The 21,705-nt window shown below is 37.7% G+C and overlaps 2 protein-coding genes and 1 pseudogene across 10 annotated transcripts in view; 2 read left to right on the forward strand and 1 right to left on the reverse strand.

Moving 5' to 3' along the window:
- Window positions 1-5,997: 5,997 nt before the first annotated feature.
- RFESD (Rieske Fe-S domain containing) lies at window positions 5,998-20,393 on the forward strand. Of its 6 annotated transcripts, none has more exons than XM_058276349.1 (5): window positions 5,998-6,086; window positions 7,478-7,612; window positions 12,220-12,395; window positions 12,492-12,526; window positions 14,983-20,393. In XM_058276349.1, the coding sequence occupies exons 3-5, from the start codon at window positions 12,221-12,223 to the stop codon at window positions 15,244-15,246; spliced, it is 474 nt and encodes a 157-aa protein (XP_058132332.1). In that variant the 5' UTR covers window positions 5,998-6,086; window positions 7,478-7,612; window position 12,220; the 3' UTR covers window positions 15,247-20,393. The 6 variants fall into 6 exon arrangements, with proteins under 6 accessions (XP_058132332.1, XP_058132346.1, XP_058132340.1 ...); XM_058276354.2 differs by having other exon boundaries at window positions 6,015-6,098; XM_058276344.2 differs by lacking the exon at window positions 5,998-6,086 and adding an exon at window positions 6,188-6,459.
- On the forward strand, window positions 17,574-20,393 carry LOC139436851 (tigger transposable element-derived protein 1-like; annotated as a pseudogene).
- Window positions 19,497-21,705, reverse strand: part of SPATA9 (spermatogenesis associated 9) — a 30,930-nt gene continuing 28,721 nt past the window's right edge. For all 4 annotated transcript variants that reach the window (XM_058276338.1, XM_004470652.2, XM_058276331.2 and 1 more), the window contains one exon: window positions 19,497-20,076. In XM_058276338.1, coding sequence (XP_058132321.1) covers window positions 19,789-20,076 — 288 coding nt within the window. In that variant the 3' untranslated portion in view covers window positions 19,497-19,788. The remainder of the gene's footprint in view (window positions 20,077-21,705) is intronic.

Below are 21,705 nucleotides of genomic sequence, written 5' to 3' on the forward strand. Positions count from 1 at the left end.
TGTTCATTAGACTCACCCAGGACAACTAACATGGAGATGTTGATGGACAATGACCATCCCAAAGAATAGAGAGAGTCTGAAACTATGAACAAGTTAGTCCCACCCATCTGCACCATGGGATCTAAGCCCCCTCTCAGTTAGAGGTGGAGTGGGCATCACCATCCCAGAATCCTCAGGACTGGGGAATAAATGATGGACTAGAGTAGACTTATTATAATTCTAGCAATGAAAGAACTGTTATCATTCATGTGGAGATACTGGTCACTAGAGGTTCTGAGCAGAAGGAGAGGGTAAAACAGGTGTATTATGGGGGCATTTTCTGAACTTGGGAATTGTCCTGAATGACATTGCAATGACAGACACAGACCATTATATATCTTGTCATAACTTAGAAAATTGTTCAGGAGATACTGTAAACTACAATGTAAACTATAATTCACCCTTATTGGCAATGCTCCAAAATGTGTTCATCAATTGTAACAAATGTACCATACTAATGAAGGATGTTGTTAATGTGGGAAAATGTGGGAAGGGTAGGGAGCAGGACATATGAGAATCTCCTATATTTTTTATGTAACATTTATGTAATTTGAGTATTTTTAAAAAGTATGTGTTTTTTATTTTTTTATATCTCCAAAAGGTCTTATTTACAACTGGTTCACACGTACAGGAATGAATTAAGGTCTAGAACATGTTTTTTTTTTCTGGGGTATGTAACTTAATCTACCACAGATTCAAAATTAATACACATACACATACATACACACACACACACATACATAGGATCATGCAAACACATTGCTAGGGTCCCTCCAGGACCTTGGAAAGGACCCATACATGTGAGAAGGACTGGAGCTTAAGTTTCATTAACTTCACTATGTTTAAATGCAGCAGATATTATGGTACCCTGTAATGTCTGGAAGACCAAGTTGGCAAAACAGTTCTCCTATAATTTAATCCTTGCCTCAGCAGCTTTCCAGGGTCGTTGTGACCTTCCTGCCTCTGCACTGCCTCCCACTGTAGCAGAATGAGTACGTGCCAAACATTGTTCAAGGTCAAGGAGCTGTAGGCTGTGCCCTGAGACCCACATCAGCCAGACCCTACAGGCTGTCCTATTACTGGGCCAAGCAGCTCCATGAGTATTTGCTAAGCCTGGCTTACTACAAATGACCAGTGTTTTGCTTAAGTATGGTGTTCCCTGATCATACTTCCTTCTTCTCCACCCTCCAAAAATGGTTGGCTGGCATATGATTTGAAAAAAATCAGGAGTGGGCAAGAAGTGTTTCCCTCTTAAAATCCCCAACCTTCACTCACTTCTCCCTGCACGGAGAGCTCCACCCCTTCTTTTCTCCTTTCTACAAATTTGTTGCCTGCAAAGAGAGTACATTCTGGTCTGCTCTCTCATCAGGAGCAAGCTGATAGCTCTAATGGAAAAGGCAATAGTTTAGGTATATACGTTTCACTCAAGAGATTGTTAGTTAAGTCCATTTACTGCACAATTAAACCACTCCAATCTAGATTTTATCATTAAATAAAGCTGCCATTTTTATTTCTTCCTGTGTCTCTCAGTAAGTTCCTAACTCAGCAGGAAAGAAAGGTGTTATTTATTGGGTCCTTTCGAACTTCAGCACAAATAAAAGATGACAGACCTTCAGGGTGGTGGTGATGGCAGATAAGGAAAGAAGCATAGTACTTTGAAACACATTTTAGAAAGTAGAATTGACAGATCTTGGTGCTGGATTACATATGGGGGGAGGAGTTGCCAGGGGTCCCCAAGACTATCTTCCATTCAGGGATTCATTAAAGGAATACATGGCTGTTTTACTCACAGCTAAGATCTGTTACAGTGGTGTAATAAGGACCCAGGGAAAAAGACAGGCACATGGAAGGCTCCATGTGGAGGCTTCCTTATGAGGGGTCCCAGGGAGCACTCTCTTCCCTGGGCAATGAAAATGTAGCAACTTGTGGGAAATGTTTCTGTGTAGAGCCCTTTAGAGATTCAGAGCTCAAGGTCTTTATCATGTAGACACCTCTGCCTAGCACATCCCAAAATCCAAGACTCCCAGTTGGAAAGCAGGTATTCAGCTTAAACCACATGGTTGTACAAATGATTTAGGCACAGTTAGCCACCCTTATAATTTTGAGAAACTTATATCAGTGTAGACACCTATTTACCAGCTATCCCAGTCACCAGCCAAGGGCTACCCCCTATAAGCAGACCATTCTAGTGGTAAATGTCTCAAGCCTGCTAGGTTAACTCTTTGCTGCACAGAGGGACTGAGGAAAGAGTGACACCCAGGTTTCTACCTGAAGCATGTAGGTGGACAGTGTAGTTACCGAGGGTGATGGAGGGAGTAAAGGAAGTGCAAGTTTTTGGAAGCATTAATATTTCAATTTTGAACACATGAAATTAGAAATAGTTATATGATATCAAGTTAAACTAAGCTGTGTTACAAAAATAGCAACTTAAAAATTTCAGGGAAGTGGACTTGGCCCAGTGGTTAGGGCATCCGCCTACCACTTGGGAGGTCTGCGGTTCAAACCCTGGGCCTCCTTGACCCATGTGGAGCTGGCCCATGCGCAGTGCTGATGCGCGCAAGGAGTGCCCTGCCACGCAGGGGTGTCCCCTGCGTAGGGGAGCCCCACGCGCAAGGAGTGCGCCCTGGAAGGAGAGCCGCTCAGCGCGAAAGAAAGTGCAGCCTGCCCAAGAATGGCGTGCAGACATGGAGAGCTGACACAACAAAAAGGAACACAGATTCCCGGTCCCGCTGATAAGGATAGAAATGGTTACAGAAGAACACACAGTGAATGGACACAGAGAGCAGACAACTGGGGGTGGAGGGGGGGCGGTGGGCAAGGGGAGAGAAATAAATTTTTAAAAATTAAAAATAAAAATAAAAATTTCAGTAGCTAAATACAACAGAAGTTTCTTTGTCACTTAGTTGATTACATGTCTTTTGCAGCTTGGTAGAAGTTGGGGAGTTGGGGTGGGAGGGAGAGGGGTCCTCTATTCCACATTAGTCACTCAACTGTCACTCAAGGGCCCAGGCTGCTAGAAGGCTCCTCTATCTAGAATATTGTTCATTGTTCTGATAGAAAAAGAGGCAACTGGAGAGCTCTCATATAAGCTCTTCCATGCTCCAGTCTAGGAATCACACACTTCATTTTACCCACTGCCCAAGGGCCCAAACTATTCACATGCCGTCAACCAACAATAAGAGGAACTAGGAAATGTGGGTTAGCAAATGGGATGTTTGGTGAGTACCATTGTTTCTGCCACAATATCCAGGTGCAAATGTCAATAGGCATAGTAATTGATGGGGAGTTATTGATTTAGGAGTCATAAACAGATTGGTAGTATTTAAAGCCCATACTCTACCCCAGGGGTTCTTAAACTTTTTTGTTTCATGGACCCCTTTGCCAGTCAGGTGAAAACCGCAGACCCCTTACTAAGTTCACACTATACTGTGTATTATTTAATAAATATATCACACCTACCAACATATCCCCACAAGAATGTGTTTTTTTTTTAATTCAAGCTGATTGACCCTTTGTATAGAATCCCTGCTCTACTCTCACCTTCTCGTGATCTGAGTGCCAACGGCCTGATAAAGGCAACGATATACCCTTTTCTGGTTTGAAGGAGTAGGGAATCAGCTTGGTTGATATCCTTTAAACCTGTAGTGAAACTAGCAACACAAGGGATCCCTTCATTAGCTCAGGACACTGGCTTTGGTTTATGGTGGAAAGCAATTTTTGCATCTCTCTGAGAAGAAGGGCTTGGTCCAAGAAAATCCTGCCTAAAACCAGCCTGATTCTTCTCAGAGCCAGGGGGCTGGGCTTGCAAAGATAGGAAAGGACTTCTGAGATTTTTACAGATGAGGTCGTTGAGGATCACCATAACTGAGTAAAAGCTGGTGGTCATTAAATAAACTTGTGCCAGAGGTACCACTAGGTGGCACTAGCAGGCCAAAGTCAGAAGCACCGGGTAGAAGAGGATGAAAGAATAAATGGAAGAACGGACTAAGGTGATAATTTGTTCCAAAGAGGGAGGAGATAAAAAGTGCCCCCAAACGGCCTCAGGTAGAACTTTGTGAAAGCGGTGCCCACAGCTAGCTATATCTGCTCTTCTGCAACTTTAAAAATAGTAAAATGACAGTAGGAACCATACATTTTATTCTGAAAAATGATTTTCAAATGGACTTGAAGGGTTCCTGTTGTTAACTAAGTATGATCACCTGTGTGTGTGAGCTTGCATGCAGGCGTCTGCCTACCCCCCAAACAGCTTGCCAAGAATTTCATATTATCACATGATTCTAGCTATATTAACACATTGATGGAAATTTTAAAAAGTATCCACTGCTCTCTCATACCTCTTGTATAGATACGTGTACATTTCTACTAAGACTTTTTTTAAATTTTATTATTTATTTTATTTTTTAAGACTTTTTGATTTAAGATGGATATAACTAAGATGTGTCTTCTCAACGGAATGTTCAGATATGTCAAGTCAAAAAAGAAGGGCTTTTCATTAGAAATGGCAAGCCTTATTTAGTTCTTCAATGATACAAGCTGGTACTACTATACATCAAATTATATTTAATTGTCACGATTAATTTGTGTTTGGGTCAGTGAAACAAATTGTCAAAAAGGAAATTATCCCCACAAATATTACTGATCACCCTAAAATTATTCCGAACTAAATAGAATCGGAAAAAAACCCAGTACTGGTGGCAAATCCATAAGTCTGGGCTTCTCAATCTTTCAATGTTGAGGCTCATGGAAAACTGTCGTTTTTATGGCACACTGGGGTAAATGGACAGGGGTCCTGAGTCTCAACTGCCCAAGGTCTATTGGGCCACCATAGGGTCTGAGGTCATTAGGTCAGCAAACTTATAACCCATTTTAACACACTAAATGCTGTATAAATCCTAGAGCAGTTTTTATACTTTAGAACACACAAATGCCAGCAAGGATTGTTAAAGATGCCCTACCTGCACCCCTGAGGTGGTATGTCCCAGATGAGGCCCAGATTCTTCTGGAAACAGACATGTGAATTACTTTGTAGCCAAGGTGCTCAAACTTGGCTTCATTTTGGAATCAATTGGGAAATTAAAAAAAAAAAAAAAATCCCTGGTTCCTATCTCCAAAGAGTCATTTCCAATTGACTCTGAGGTATAAGAATCACTGCACTATATGATAATGAGTCAAGGACATTTTGAAAAACCTATCACACTTATCTAGCTTTCTGCACACAAGTATGAGGTTTTTGTTTTTTAATTCAAAGCTATGAAGAAGAAAGCAAAAGTTGTTTATAATTTGACCATATAGCCCCCGTCGACATCTTACTAATAAAGAAAACACAAGGTTCAAGAAATGAAAGTGAAAACATGAAAACTCTTCCTCTCCCAAATCAACCAGTTAAGTTTCTTGTGATTTCTTTTTTAGAAAAGTTTATATACCTACATATTTGTATCTCCAGAGATGCTTTTTATTTACACTAAAGAGAGCACACTACACATAGTATTCTATTTTACCTTTTAACATTCATTACTTTATGAAATCTGACCTTTGATTACACAGCTACAAAGTTAATTCATATGTCTACACTATATTTTATTTATCCAGTCCTCTATTGATGAGTACTTTGCCTATCTCTTTCTTCCGTTGCAACAAGCATCCATATACATAGATCACATATATTGTAACAAACATTTGCAAATATTTTTGTAGAGTAAATTTCTAAAACTGAGATCGCTGGGTACAGTTAACATTTAGATAATGTGGTGAGATAGAAAACCATAAAATAAAATAAAACGATGCCGTCCACATTTATCAAACAAAAAACTAGGTCTGACAGTTCCGAAGCCCTGGCGGAGCGTCGCTGCCGGGTGCTCCCTGACTCCGAGCTCCAGCCGACAGGCTTGTAGGCGCCCTCCGGGGGAGGGAGGGAGGGAGGGCCCTCGGGTCACGTGGGAGGCCTCGCCCCGCCCCGCCGAGGCTCCGCTCACCGGCCCTGCGCCTCGGCGCGCGCAGTCGCAGCACGCGCTGTTTGCGCAGGGCCGGTGCCGTGGAGGCGGGGCAAGGTACGCGTCTCCGTAAGTTTCGTTCTTCCGCGTGGCGGTGGGCGGCCGGGTGGGGCGGGGCTCGTTGGGCCGCTGTTTCCGTCCAGGCCCTGCGGCTGGCCGCGGGCTTCCGGCGGCCGCCCTTGGCAGCTGGCGGAGGCGGGTGGTGTGTGGCGCTGGTTCGCAGCCCTACCGGGCCTGACTTCGGCGTTCGTTAATGTTTAACCACCACGCACTCTCCAACCGGGCAGGGTTCCTTCCGCCCGTCACAGCGTGACCCACCGAGCTTGTGCACTTTGAACAATCTGGTTTTCGCCGTGGACCAGCTTTCCTGACATCTGCACTCTAAAGTGTAAAAACTGCTCCAGGATTTTTGCAGCCCCTTCCATCCTAGGTATTTGCCCTCCCAAATCTGCAGTTGAAAGACCCCATAGTTGCAGACGGTTTTTACTTAAAGGTTAAATACAGCCTTTTAATCTTTTAATCTTTTTCCATGGGCTCCTTGCTAAGTTCACACTATACTGTGTATTTTTTTGTAACTACCACACCTGCACCAACACACCCCCACGAGAATGTTTTGAATTTCAATTCAAGCTCAGGGACCCCTTGTTAAGAATCCCCGGCCTAGATGGAACTCTGAGCTGGAAGGAGCTTAGATGTGACACATTATTTGTGCGTTTCCCACCCCCAGGCCCTGCTCTGAATACTTATATATTAAAACATTTATTCACCACATCCCTATGTGGCAGGTGCACTCCTTGTGCCTTTCTTACAAAGGAGGAAACTGCCACAGAGGACGCTTAAGCAGCTCACAGGGAATCACGCTGCTAGTAAGATGCTAAGTGGGATTCAAACCCGTTCATGAATCTCTGATGTCGCAGGACGGTAGCGAATTTCAGAGCAGCTCGTGACTTTAAGTTAGTTGGCAAGAATTCAATTTTAAACATTTTTTTTGGCACATTAGCGTGCCGAAATTTAAAAAAAAAAAATTCAAGACCATTGTCTTTGGTGCAGTTTATATATATATATACCATTGCTTTGCTAAAAGGTTATATATATATATATATATATATATATGTACCATTGCTTTGCTAAAAGGTTTTTGTGCCTTGAAGATAGTGTACTTGCCATGAGTTTTTTATAAATCCGCGGATGCTACCTAGATGAAATATTAGGGTATATGTATCAATGCTCGGCAAATGTAGACTCATAGGATTTGGTTTTGAATTCTGAGCCTACCACCTTGTGAATTTTGGCAAGCTTTTTAATCTTATCTGGAAAATAAGTATAATTCGTACTCCTTCGCAGTTTTGTGAGGATTAATGAGCTAATACATGCATAGTGCCCAAGCAGTAGACCCTCACTGAAGAAACTACTTTCGTCTATTACTATTCTGTCATCTAACAATATAGGACACTACTAGGGAAGGCATTTCTCTTCCCTGACGCGAAAAGCAAGGGCGTCACCCTGGAACTAAGCATGCTGATAATGTGTACACCAAGCCCCCAGAGGTAGGAAGGTACCTTAGGGCTCAAGAAGAGAAACCAGTAAGTACCTTTAATTTTCCTACTTTGATCTGTCTTTTTTGTCTCTAGTGCCGGGTTTCTTAACCTTTTTTGTTGCACAGAGCCCTTACTAAGTCGACACTATATTGTATATTATTTAATAAATATATTACTCCCACACCAAAACGTTGCCACAAGAATAATGTTTTTTTAAAAATATTTAAATTCAAGGTCATGGATCCTTTCCTGGGATTTGGGTCATGTTCATGTATATGTTCATTCATTGGGATACTGTATAGCAGAGGAAGATCTATGGCCACATCAAAGTGCATTAATTTTTTAAATGTAATTTTAAAAAAACAATTCAGTGTGTTTCCATTTTTATGAAGTGTAAAAACAAGCAAAACCAAACAATATATTATTCATGAATAAATATATATATAGGGCAAATCTATAGAGAAAAGCAAAGGGATAATAAACATATATATATATGTCTCCAAATACTACATTTAATTCTTATACTTACTCTTTTCAATGCTCAAGTTGTGTCCTACTTTATATTTATATATAGCTCTAGTGTCTGGTGGAAATGTAATTTTAGTCTTTTAAAATTCAAACAATGTATTCCTTATGTCCAAAGGGTATCTAATTGAGCCTTGGAATCCATTTTGCTGATTTGCTATTTTATATGGACGTAGCACCTATAAAAACCTAACTTTAGGCACAGGGCAAAAATTTATTGAATAGAATTGTGGAACAAAATGGCTGTATTTTTCAACAGGAAATTTTCTTCATCTAGTCCCCAAACTGGATGAGTCGTTTAATTTTTCACTTTCTTTGATTCAGTTATGATCCTATTTTCTTAAAGTAGACTCAAAATAGAGGAAATGTGTGGGAGTACATGTGTGTCCAAGTTACAGTAATTAAGGTGAACAGTCTCATGGACTCTATTACTGTTGTCTGAATAGACCATTATAGTCATAACATTTAATTAAGAATAATATGAATGTTAAATATAAAATGTCACCAGATATCATAAATAAATAGTAACATTTATGATACATAGAGGAAACAATTATTTGAAGGACAAACTAATACTTTCCTAAGCAAAATGCAAGGCTGTAATCATAGTTCTCTGAAACTTTTATCGTTTAGTCCCAGTCTTCTCTGCTTATTTCTTATCCACCTTCACATAGTTCATTACAGTTTTTCCTGGTTGAAGGCAAGGTTGAAATGACCGAAATTTAAAGGACTGTCATTGAAACTCATTTCTTTCAGAGAAAGGGAAGAATTAACTTTTGATGGTAGTCCACATCTCATGTATTTTGTTACCTCCTTGATCCTAATATTTCTTTTCTAGTTTTTGCCCAGAAAAAAAGAACTATTCACTTACTTCCTCCCTCCTCTAGTGCCAAGTTTTTAAATGAGCTGTACAAAATTCACAAGCAGTTCAATCATGATCTATGCAAGGCACATTCTGTGCAGATAGAAAGTGCTATTTTATCCTCATCTTTCTTGGGATTTGGGCCATTCACTATATAAATACAGAGTGGGATAAACTTGAGCATTGAAAAGAGTAAGTATAAGAATTAAATGTAGTATTTGGAGATGTAAATATATGTTTATTATCCCTTTGCTCTTCTCTATAGAATTGCCCTATATATATATTTATTCATGAATAATATATTGTTTGGTTTTGCCTGTTTTTACACTTCATAAAAATGGAAACACACTGAATTGTTTTTTTAAAATTACATTTAAAAAATTAATGCACTTTGATGTGGCCATAGATTTTCCTCTGCTATACAGCATCCCAATGAATGAACATATACAGATTATTCAGTCTACTGTTCATGCATCTTTTAGTTATTTCCCATCTTTTTCAGTTATAATTATTTTTGTGCATTTCTTCTGGTGTACCTATGTATGTTTCTCTATGGAATCTACCTAAAGTGGGATTGTTAAATTATGAAGATGTTCAACTTTACTAGGTAATGTCAAATTATGGTAGCACTGATGTATATAATCGCTAGCAGTTGCTCCATGTCCTCACCAATACATGATAGAATTTTTTGCCAATCTGGGGGTGGAAAATAATATTCCATTTGTGGCTTTGCTTTGTATTTACTTTGCATTTTCCTACTATTGAGATTGCTCTTTGCAAGTAATTGTTGGCCATTGTTTGTATAGTTATTTTGCATTATTTATAGTTATTCATATATTGTGGGTTTTAATCCTATGTTCATTTTATGTGTTGTGAATTCCACATTTCTTCCTTTTTCTTCAGCCTATTTCCCTTTCAGTTCTCATTCTTATCATTATTACTGCTCTGTTCTACACAAAATAAGATAAGCTGCATGTCCAACACAGTGGAAGTAAAAACTGCCACCTGTGCACTTTTGTATACTTTGGGTAGCTGCCAAAATCAAGTAAAACCTGATGACTATTTAGAGACACAATATCTCAGCCTCCTCAGCCATGGCTAACCCAGAAAAACATGGCCATGGTTGTTCTTTGTCTTTCCTTTAAAACACACACATACGCAAGCACACTTGCTTTTTTATTATGAAATAATTGCTTTTTAAAAATAAAAAGCATGTGTATTATTTTTCCAGTAGTAAGTAGGTTAGAACGAAGATTAACAATGCAAACTTCATATGAAAAATTTGACATCCCTCATGTTTGAGTGAAATAAACCAGACACAAAAAGACAGACATTATCTGACCTCACTTATATGAAATATCTGGAATATGCAAATTCATAGAAATAGTAGATTACAGGCTACCAGTGTGTGAGGATAAGGGAAAAAGGATTTTATTGCTTAATGGATGCAGAGTTCCTGTTTGAGGTAATGAAAAATTGGTGATGGGATGTTAGTGCTGGTAGCACAATATTGTGAATGTAATTAATACCACTGAATTGCACACTTGAAAGTCGTTAAAAGGGAAACTTTTGAGTTATATATGTTATTGGATGGCTTTGGTTTCTGGGCTTCTGGGTTCTTGGCTTATGTTGCAAAAAAGCATTTAAGGACATGCCATAGGGTGGGAAAGGGATTAAAGAGTTCATTAAGAAACAAGAAAATGAGAAAAGTACAAGGTCTAGGCACGGACCACAGGCCTACTTCAGGATGAGTTGCTTGTGTGGGACCCTAGGTTAGGAATTTTTAAAGTCTGTTTGCTGTTCTGATTGCTTGCCCCACTTATCATTTTTCCAGGGGCCAGTGGTGAAGCCTTTTGAGGATATCCGGGGCTTTCCCTTGACCCCAAATAGGATTCTCATTCCAAATGAGATTCTTGTTCCAAATGAGGTTCTCATTCCAGAGTCATGCAGGATCCCTCAGGAGGCTTCCAGGCAGTTCTCACAGCCATGTGGTCTGTTGGCCATGTTGTCTGCCAGCATGTTGTCTGCTGGGCTAGCCACCTTCCCCCTTTCACTATACTAACCTGCCTCGTATATGTTATTACGAGAAAAACTGTTTTTAACAAAGTTTTAAGAGACAACTAGAAATGTGAAAAAAAAAATGGATACATCCTATTACTTCCAAAGCTTGATTTGCATGATGCTTTCCTTTATTCCTTGAATTCAAAGCCCCTGCCTCTCCCCGTCTACACACACACACACGCGCGCGTGCGCGCGCACACACACACACACACACACACACACACACACCCCTCTACCTACTTCAGGTTTAGATCTCAGGCTTATACATGATATCTAATGATAGTATGTGTTCTATATGGTTCTGAACTACCATTCTCAAAGTAGAGGCCTATAAATTCCTTCTTTCTAAAACAGAGGTTCTTAATCTTTTTTGTTCCATGGACCCCTTTGCCAGTCAGATGAAAACCATGGACCCCTTCTCAGAGTAGCGGCAGATAGTTTTATGACACTCAACATTGACATGTCTTTAAATCAAACTTTAGGATTATTCAAAATTACATTTTACAACTTTCCAAGGATTTCAAAACTGTGCAACAACTGTTAATATGACATGAAATGAATGCTATTGTAATTTATTGCATACATTCAAAAGTGAAGGAAATGCGAGATTTCAGTCAGAGTCAGAAAATAATGATAATAAGTTCGTTTTTTTCAATTCATGCTCTCAGACCCCCTAAAATCCTTCTACGGAACCCTTGGGATTCCATGGATCCCTGGTTTAAGAACCTGTGTTCTAAAACATGTACCTAACGACTCACATAGAGGTTTTATTCCCTGAATAATAATGTTTCTACTTTATAAACTTATTTTTCAGATGAGCTATGCTCTTTTCCTCTGAACATATGAGCCCAACCAGTTATACAGGATTCAATAAATATTTAATGACACCAGCAGGAAAATTCCCTGCAGAAGACCCAAAGCCTGTTGACATTTGTATGTAAAAAAGTTTCCTTGGTGGGAGGAGATTAGGTCCATAGCTTGTAACCATTCTAAGCTAGGTATACCAAGGTCCAAGTACTCCTTTTGAAGAAGTTGAGTATATGTGCGTGTATGTTTTATTTTATATACCTACAGAAAAATATCTCATTATTTTAGAGAAATCAGAACTTTTTAAAAATATAATTATCTCTGTGAGCCAAGTTTTAGCCAAATGAGCGAAGTCCTCTTGCAATTTTTTCCTTTTCATTTTATTTTATTTAACTAGCATGGATCTTAATGACTCTGTACAAGATCCTGAAAAGAAGGAATATTCTCCTGTGTGTATTGGCAGAGAAGATGACGTTAAAAAATCTGAGAGAATGACAGCTGTTGTGCATGATAGGGAAGTGGTCATTTTCTATCACAAAGGAGAATATCATGCTATGGACATTCGTTGTTACCGTAAGATTTTTTCCTTTTATAAACTTTGTATTTATTTACAAACTACAAAACTATCGATTTTATACTAACCAGACATAACATTCATTTCCTTTTCAGATTCAGGAGGACCTTTACATTTGGGAGAAATAGAGGTATGTAAATTAAATCTATTCTCAACAAAAATCCAGATGTTTCCCTTTTCTATTTTTTTTACTAAAGCAGTTGTAGGTTTACAGAAAAATCATGCATAAAGTACAGAGTTTTCTCTATTAATACTTTGCAGTAGTGTAATTCCTTTTTTACAATTGATGAAACAAATTAACCATATTATTAACTATCACCCAAAGTTTACATTGTGGTTCATTTACCCTTTGTATTGTACAGTTTTATGGGTTTTAAAAACTTTTATTCTGGTAACATATACAATATAAAATTTCCCATTTAGTGGTGTTAAATACATTCACAATGTTGTACTAACGTACCATCATCCGTTGCCAAAACTTTACAATCAACCAAAATAGAAACTCTACAATTTAAGCATTAACTCCCCATTCCCTAACCCCACCCTGTCCCAACTAACCTAGATTTTGACTGTATGAGTTTGCTTATTCTAATTATTTCATATCAGTGAGGTCATACAATATTTGTCCTTTTGTGTCTGGTTTATTTCACTTAACATGATTTCTTCAAGGTTCATCCATGTTGTCATATTTTTCAGGGCTTTATTCCCTTTATGGTTGAATAAATATCCCACGTATATACCATATTTTGTTTATCCATTTTTCTATTGATGGACACTTTGGCTGCTTCATTTTGGCAATGTGAATAATGCTTCTATGAACATTGGTATGCAAATATCTGTTCAAGTCCCTGCTTACAAATTTTTAGGGTATATCTTACAGTGGGATTGCCAGGTCATGTGGTAATTCTATACTTAACTTTCTGAGTATCTGCCAAACTGTTTTTTACAGCAGTGACACCACTTCACATTCCCACCAACAATGTATGAAATTTCCTGTTTCTCTACATCCTTACCAACGTATTTTCCATTCTTAAATAGTACCCATTCTAGTGCATGTAAAATGGTATTTCACTGTAGTTTTGATTCCTTATTCAAAAATAATTTATATTTGGGTTTGAAGTGTATTTTAAGGCTTTCAATATGATTGCCAATATTCTAGGAATTCACAACCCTACCATTCCACAGATAAATATGAAAAATATGCATTTCCTTTGACAGCAATTATACTTTGAGATATATATTGTACAGATATTGTGAAAATGCTTAAATGTACACAAACACACATATATGCAAGGTTCATTGCAGCATTATTTATTATAATGAAAAATTGGAGGCAACCTAATGTTTTATTAGGAAATTGGTTAAAGTCTGATACAGCCATGCTGTGGAACACTGTGCAACCATGAAATTAATTAATGAAGCATAGACCTGTATGTGTTGGTATGGAGGGACATTAACATATTTTTGAGTGAAAGAAGCAAGTTGTAAATAAGTCTGACGAGATTCCATTTTTTTGTCAAAAATAATGTTCACTTTACTTTATACACTTATTGCATGGAGTGTGAGTGTATATTACTTTGATAAAGTAATTCAAATATATATTTAGAGAAAATCATACTTTGAAGGCTTAACTAAGGAGGGATGGGGAAACTGCCTTGCTACCTTGCATTGCAAAGCTGTCTAATTTCTTGCTTTCTCATTCATGAGACTGATGGTTATCTATCACTGCCTGGTGCAAAGAACAAGCTTGAACTTAGCTTTCCATTCTTTCCACCCTTGATTTCTACCTGGTTTAACATCTGTCCTCATGTTAAAGACATGTGTTTAAATGCATACGAATGTTTGCTGATGGTTTTCTTCTAGTGCACAGGAGAAATGTAAGCAACCAGTGATGATAATGTTATGGAAGAATTTCCCTCAGTTTCAGTCCATAATGAGAGTTTTAAGTCCTTGCTAGTCAAAGTGTGGTCTACAGACCAGCAACATCAGTGTCATCTTGGAGCTTGTTAGACATGCAGACTCTTGGGCCCCACCCTAAGCCAACTGAATCACTGTGTTCATTTTCACAGGACCCGGGTGACTCTCATGCTCCTTAAAGTTTGAGCAGCACTGCTTTAAGACAAAACACTCAAAAAGTTGGGAGATGACTTACTTTGAATCAAAAATTGCTCTTCAATTAATATACTCATATCTGTAATAACCCCTCTTGAATTTATATCTGAAGCTTTCAATTTCTTCCAGCAGCTAGTGAAAATTTCTTTAGAACCCCTTGAAGCCTTTGCCCCATTTCTAACAAGGAAGCCACATTAACATCTAATAGTTGAAGGCACAAATGCAGTCACATGGTAAAGTGGCCAAGCAAGTCATCTTCTGATAGAGCTCTAACCCATGGAGTTTCTAATCAACTGCAAAACAGAACTTGATGACTGTGCTGAGATTAGGTTCTGCCTTATGCTGAATAATTTGTAAATGGGAGGAAACGCTAGGCTGTTCTTTGTGGTTCTTTTACAATAGATCTGCTAAGTTGGATGTTTATCATGAATGTTTTAAAAGTCAGAATATTAAATCAATTATTTTCTTCCCTAGGATTTTGATGGACGATCTTGTATTGTTTGTCCCTGGCATAAATACAAAATTACTTTGGCAACAGGAGAAGGACTCTATCAGTCTATAAACCCTAAAGATCCATCAGCAAAACCCAAGTGGTGCTCCAAAGGAATAAAACAAAGGATTCATACAGTGACAGTGGACAATGGGAATATTTATGTGACTCTTTCTAAAGAACCTTTTAAGTGTGACTCTGACTTTTATGCTACTGGAAATTTCAAAGTAATTCAGAGTTCTTTCTGATAAAAAAAAATATGGCAATAAAAAAATTGTATATGCTTTGAAAATAACTTTAGAATAACTCTGCTTCAATACCAAAGATAATTTTTCCAACATAGATACAATTATTACTTATTTTTAAAAATCATAAATCTAAGAGATTTAAACCCATATATATTTAGTATATGATAGATTATCATCAGGATTTATAGATTACATTTCTTCAAATCTCTGATTGGAATCTGAGGGTTATAATTTCGGATTGTTCAGTTTAAGGAGGATGAAAATAATTTGGAAAGGAAATTTAAGAAGGAAGAAAATAATTTGTAGGATCCATAATGAATAAAAGATATAAGGCAAGATCTAGTAGAAACAATTTAAAGTTATCTGGGAAGAATCCTTATTTAGTGTAATATACTCTATTCTGGAAAAACTTAAATATGTACAAAGTAAACATAATAGTATGATGAAACCGCATGTATATACACCATCCAACTTCAACAATTATCAACATTATTATTTTATCTTTACCACCACACATTTCCTACTTACCCTATATGATTTTTTTTTTCAGGTAAACTATAAATACATTGAAATTCTCTAATCTTAATTGTACAATTTTCACTTAAAGCAGACTTTTGAATCTCAAAACTTGCCTCTAAAAATTGGAACAATTTATATGTTAGTTGAAAATAAAAAAACTTATCAATGTAAAAAGCCAAGACCTTGGCTCAATTTCTTTCCAGTAAGGCACACAGGCTAGAAATAAGGAAGCCACACACAGCTGCTGCCAAGCCGTAAGAGCCAAAGTGCTTTAAATGCCTATGTGAAATTTTCAGTTAGTTTTTTAAAGAGAATTTTGTAGTTGTATGCACGATTAAATATTTCACATAAATGTTAGCGAGATAAGAGCTAGTGTCTTGTTTTCTCAGAGTCCTTTCTGCTGAGTTCGTTGGCAGGGTTGATGTTCAGGTGATTGACCCTGGTTTTACCATGCCTTGTTATTTATGGCCAGTGCTCTTCTGGTTGCCTGGTGCTCACACCATACTAGTTGTGGTCACATGGGACTGAACAGCACTTGCTAGAATAGGAGCTGAAGAGTAAGTGGGACCAGAAAAGCCTGGGGTATAGAGATGACTCCAGAGTGCAAGAGGGCTGTTAAGATTGAAATCTAGTCTCAAAGCAGAGTAATTTGAGTGGTACGTAGGATTGAATTAAGACTCCAAACCTAATACTTAAACATTCTAAGGGGGCCCACCTGGACTCTCCCTTGGTTCCTGTAAACATGTAATAGTAAGTGAATAAGATATGTATCATAAAGACTCTGCTTAACCCAATCTTACATCTCATTACATTTTCTCATCTGTTAGCATATCGGTAGCATGAGGGATTACAATATGTGCTACTCATTTCTCAGACTACTAATGAGGCAAGCTTGGGGTTTTTATAAATACTGTTTATGGCAGCTACTTACCAGGTACAGGAAATGTACCAACCTGGGATAGGTGCATCTTAGCCTGGTATATCAGGTGCTAATCCTCTAGTGATATGATAGGTCATAACACATATCCAGAATTTAGGGTACATAGAAGAAACTGTAGAACCTCCTCCAGGCAAAAACTGGTCCTTATTTGCAGGGCCTATTACTGAAGCATTTTTTTCTCAGCATCTAGTGGCAATAATGAGTAATATGGACTGGATTTCTGGTCCTAAATTTGTTTCTCTAAATCTGGAAATTAAAAAAAGGCATGGCATGGCATGTCCTGTCCTTGTATGCAGAATTCTTCTAATTAGATTTGTACCTAGTATTTTATGTTTTATAAATTTGTGACATATCTGGATTGCAAGACCATTATTCATTTCTTTATAGTCAAGTATTTAAGAATTCATAATAAATTGGCATACTCAACTCACAGCCTGCAGATAAAAAAATACAGGCATACCTTATTTTATTGTGTTTCTTTGGTGCTTTGCTGATAATTACATATTTTACAAATTGGAGGTTTGTGGCAACCCTGCATCAAGAGTAAATCTATTGTACCTTTTCTCCAACAGCATATGCTCACTTCATGTCTCTGTGCCACATTTTGGTAATTTGCTCAGTATTTCAAACTTTTTCATTATATCTGTTATGGTGATCTGTGATCAGTGATCTTTGATGTTACTATTGTAATTGTTTTGGGGCAGTATGAACTGTGCCCATATAAGATGGTAAACCTAATTGATATATGTTGTGTGTGTTCTGACTGCTCCACTGACTGGCCATTCCCCCATCTCTCTCCTTCTCTTCATGCCTCTCTAATCACTGAGACATAACAATATTAAAATTAGGCCAATTAATAACCCCAACAATGGCCTCTAAGTGTTCAGATGAAAGGAACACTTGAAATCAAAAGCTAGAAATGATTAAGTTTAGTGAGGAAGGCATGTTGAAAGCCAAGATAGGCCAAAAGCTAGGCCTCATGTGCCAGTTAGTCAAATTGTGAATACAAAGGAAAAGTTCTTAAAGGAAATTAAAAGTTCTACTCCAGTGAAAACATGAATGATAAGCAAAACAGCCTTATTGCTGATATGGAGAAAGTTTTAGTGGTCTGGATAGAAAATCAAACTAGCCACAACATTCCTTTAAGTCAAAGCCTAGTCCAGAGCAAGGCCCTAGCTCTCTCAATTCTACAAAGGCAGAGAGGTGAGGAAGATGCTGAAGAAAAGGTTGAAACTAGCAGAGGTTGGTTTATGAAGTTTAAGGAAAGAAGCCACCTCCATAACATAAAAGTTCAAGGCGAAACAAGTGCTGATATAGAAGCTACAGCAAGTTAGCTGGCAGATCTAGTCAATATGTTGATGAAGGTGGCTACACTAAACAACAGATTTTCAATGTATGCAAAATAGCCTTAGATCGAAAGAAGATGCCATATAGGACTTTCCTAGCTAGAAAGAAGAAGTCAATGCCTGGCTTCAAAGTTTCAAAGAGCAGGCCAACACTCTAGTTAGGGGCTAATGCAGCTGGTAGCTTGAAGTTGAAGCCAATTTACCATTCTGAAAATTCTCAGGCCCCTAAGAATTAAGTTAAATCCACTGTGCTAGTGCTCTAGAAATGGAACAACAAAGCCTGGATGACAGCACATATATTTACAACATGATTTGACTGAGTATTTCATGCCCTGTCGAGAACCATTGCTTGGTTGAAAGATTCCTTTCAAAAGGTTACTGCTCATTGACAATGCATCTGGTTACCCAAGAGCTTCTATGGAGATGTATAATGAGATGTTGTTTTCATGCCTGCTAACACAACATCCACTTTATAGATCAAGGAGTAATTTCAATTTTCAAGTCTTATTTAAGAAATCATTTTGTAAAGCTATAGCTGCCATAGATAGTGATTTCTCTATGGATTTGGGCAAAGTAAATTGAAAACCATCTGGAAAGGATTCACCATTCTAGATGCCATTAAGAACATTGTGATTCATGGGAAGAGTTCAAAATATCAACATTCACAGAAGTTTGGGAGAAGTTGATTCCAGCCCTCATGGATGACTTAGAAGGGTCCAAGACTTCAGTGGAGGAAGTCATAGCAGAGATGGTGGATATAGCAAGAGAACTGGAATCAGAAGTGGAGCCTGAAGATGTAACTGAATTGCTGCAATCTGGTGAAGATAATGTGAACATTGTTGAAATGACAACAAAGGATTTAGAATATTACATGACCTGAGTTGTTAAAGCAGCAGCAGAGTTGAGAGGACTACTACAATTTTGAAAGAAGTTCTACTATGGGTAAAATCCTATCAAACAACATCACATGCTGCAGAGAAATCTTTTCTGAAAGGGAGAGTCAACCTATGCAGCAAACTTCATTTTTGTCTTATTTTAAGAAATTGCTACAGCTACTCCAGCCTTCAGCAAACACCACCTTGATCAGTCAGCAGCCATTAACACTGAGGCAAGACCTCCACCTGCAAGAAGATTATGTCTCAGGTGATGGTTAACATTTTTTAGCAATAAAGTCTTTTTAATTAGGGTATATACTTTTTTAGACACAATGTTATGGCACACTTTAATAGACTACAGTATAGTGTAAACATAACTTTTATATGCACTGGGAAACCAAAAAATTTGTGTGATTCCCTTTATTGTGATATTTGATTTACTGTAGTGGTCTGGATCTGAACCCACAATATCTCTTAGGTATGCCTGTATTCATTTATTGTCTCTGAAAAAGAAAGCATTTGATAGGGTTTTCTTCCCAGATAAATAATAGGTAAGACACTCAAAACAGGTCTTTAATAAAAACAATTTTATTATAGTGTCCATATTGTAAACCAGAGCACAAAGTCTAACACACCAAAAGGTGAATTTTCTTGTTCATGAGAAATATCATTTAGTCATACATGTATTCTACATGTATGTAGAATATAAACGCTAGAGAAAGACATTTAGTAATAATCCCCCTCCTTTTAAAGCAGAGTATTCAGAGTATGTAAAATAGTCTCATAGCTTTGTCATGAAATGTAGCATCAGATAACCCTTAAGCTCTGGTATTTCATCAGTGATATTTACACTCAGTTTTGCTCATTCATTCTTCTCAGTTGATTGGTCAAACACAGAATGTAAAACTTGTATCTTATTGCTCAACTTATTAGCAGGAAGCATGGGGCAGTCTGAAATATCTTCTGGCTTCTCTGGCAATGACCTGTAAGATTTTGCTGTGATTTTATCTTCAGGAAACATAGGCTCAGAAAGCACCGGCTCGGAAAACGCTTTTCTAAAATTTGCATTCTCTTCTCTGGTTTGCCGTATGGACTCTTCCTCTTGGAAAATGTTCTTTACCTTCTCTAATACAGCATTAACGCAGACTGTCTATATAATAATACAAAAATTATAAGTAAGATTGCCTTTTAAACTACTAAATTAACACATAAAAGATATATTAAATGTTAACATAAAATTATTAATCTTCATAGTCTAATAAAGAATTTCTTTCAGGAATCCCTGGCATGTGATAAACATCAAGAGAATTATTCCTTGTTCTAAATTTAATTTATTATACCACAATTTAGAAATTTAAAGCATAGAATGTTCAAATAGAAATGTGCTTTACCTTCCCCCCACCCCCAATTTATTAGATGTCTCACAGTTTTATTCTCCTGATTTAATAAAGGCAATATTTTCTGAGAGATGGAATTTGTCCCTAAACATGTTAACATGTTAATGTCTGAGTAGGTTTGTTTGTTTCTGTTCCCCCCTCCCCAGACTTCGCTTATTCCTGTATGTACAATAGGAAGGATGTAAGTATTTTGGCAAAGCTAGTGATTCGTGATTTCTAAACAAAAGTGTGACCCACTCCCCCCCCCAAAAAAAATCATTCAGTACTTTAAAGAGAATGGAAAGAATGGTATCAAAATCAAACATACAGAGAAAAACAATTTCAAGATTTTGGGATCGCTAAGAACTGTAACTGTTTACTAATGGAAGCATTAGAAAATCCTTTCTAATTACAATGATGAAAATGATAATGCCAAGTATTTCAGGCAAGCAATGAGAATAAAAATTTGTGAAATTTGAGAAGACCTAAAATAAGCTTATTTTACAGAAGAGTTCCCTGAAGATGATATAACGGACTATAACCACATAGAAAGTTTTCCTAAAGAGTATAATAGAAAAAGGTTTGAAACCTTCTGGCTAGAACAGCCTCAGTTTCCTCCTGCCTCTTCCTCTCCTGCTTGCCTCACACTGAGGAGCAGGGAAACACCAGATGCTTTCCTGGATTTCCTTGCAGTTAAATGTGGGCCTTGTACCCTGTTCTGTCCAATGAGATAAAATAGGATGTCTGCTGGAGAGAAGGTCAGAAAGAATATTTGAAAAAGTCTTTCCTCCCAGATAAAAGGGAGCACTTCTTTACTTTTGCCTCTATGCACCTTCTTCCTTCCCACTTTGAGCACTGGTATGAATGTGATTCCTGAGCATGAAGCATCAAGCCTAGGGACAATAAAACAGCAACAGTATAGCAGAGGAGAAAGACAGAAAGACTGAGTTCTTGATGACATTGTAGATTCCTTGTACAAATGTGGAAACTGCCTAACACTTCTATTTAAGTGAGATATTTAAATGTCTTTATTGCTTAAGCCACTGTCAGGTATTTTGTTACTTGCACCCTAATGTATCAAAATTCAGAGCTAGAGACCCTCAGATCCATCACTTCCAACTGCAAAGAGACCCATCCATTTATGGGAACTATGATCATTTTCTATGAATGACATGATAATAAAAAAAATGGTTAGAAAGTCCTGCCTAATTGATTCATTCCCTCTTCCCTTGCCTACAAAATTATATCTGCACCTACCCTAACCACCTCTCTTTCAATCTGAGAAGATGAGGACTCTTGATCTTTTAACTTAAATACTACCATTGTCTCATTTCTTCCCTCTCTGCAATCTCTCACTCTTGCTTGGCTTTCCCTCTTAACATCTTCCATTCTAAAAGAAAAAA

This window comes from Dasypus novemcinctus, chromosome 2 (assembly GCF_030445035.2).
Source record: "Dasypus novemcinctus isolate mDasNov1 chromosome 2, mDasNov1.1.hap2, whole genome shotgun sequence".
Taxonomy (NCBI): Eukaryota; Metazoa; Chordata; class Mammalia; order Cingulata; family Dasypodidae; genus Dasypus; species Dasypus novemcinctus.

What these genes read in the sequence shown, in the direction of transcription:
- RFESD (XM_058276349.1), top strand. Translation starts at nt 12,221, where the DNA reads ATGGATCTTAATGACTCTGTACAAGATCCTGAAAAGAAGGAATATTCT. An exon ending in TATGGACATTCGTTGTTACC is followed by an intron (nt 12,396 to 12,491) that starts GTAAGATTTTTT and finishes TTTCCTTTTCAG; the next exon opens with ATTCAGGAGGACCTTTACAT. An exon ending in TACATTTGGGAGAAATAGAG is followed by an intron (nt 12,527 to 14,982) that starts GTATGTAAATTA and finishes TTTCTTCCCTAG; the next exon opens with GATTTTGATGGACGATCTTG.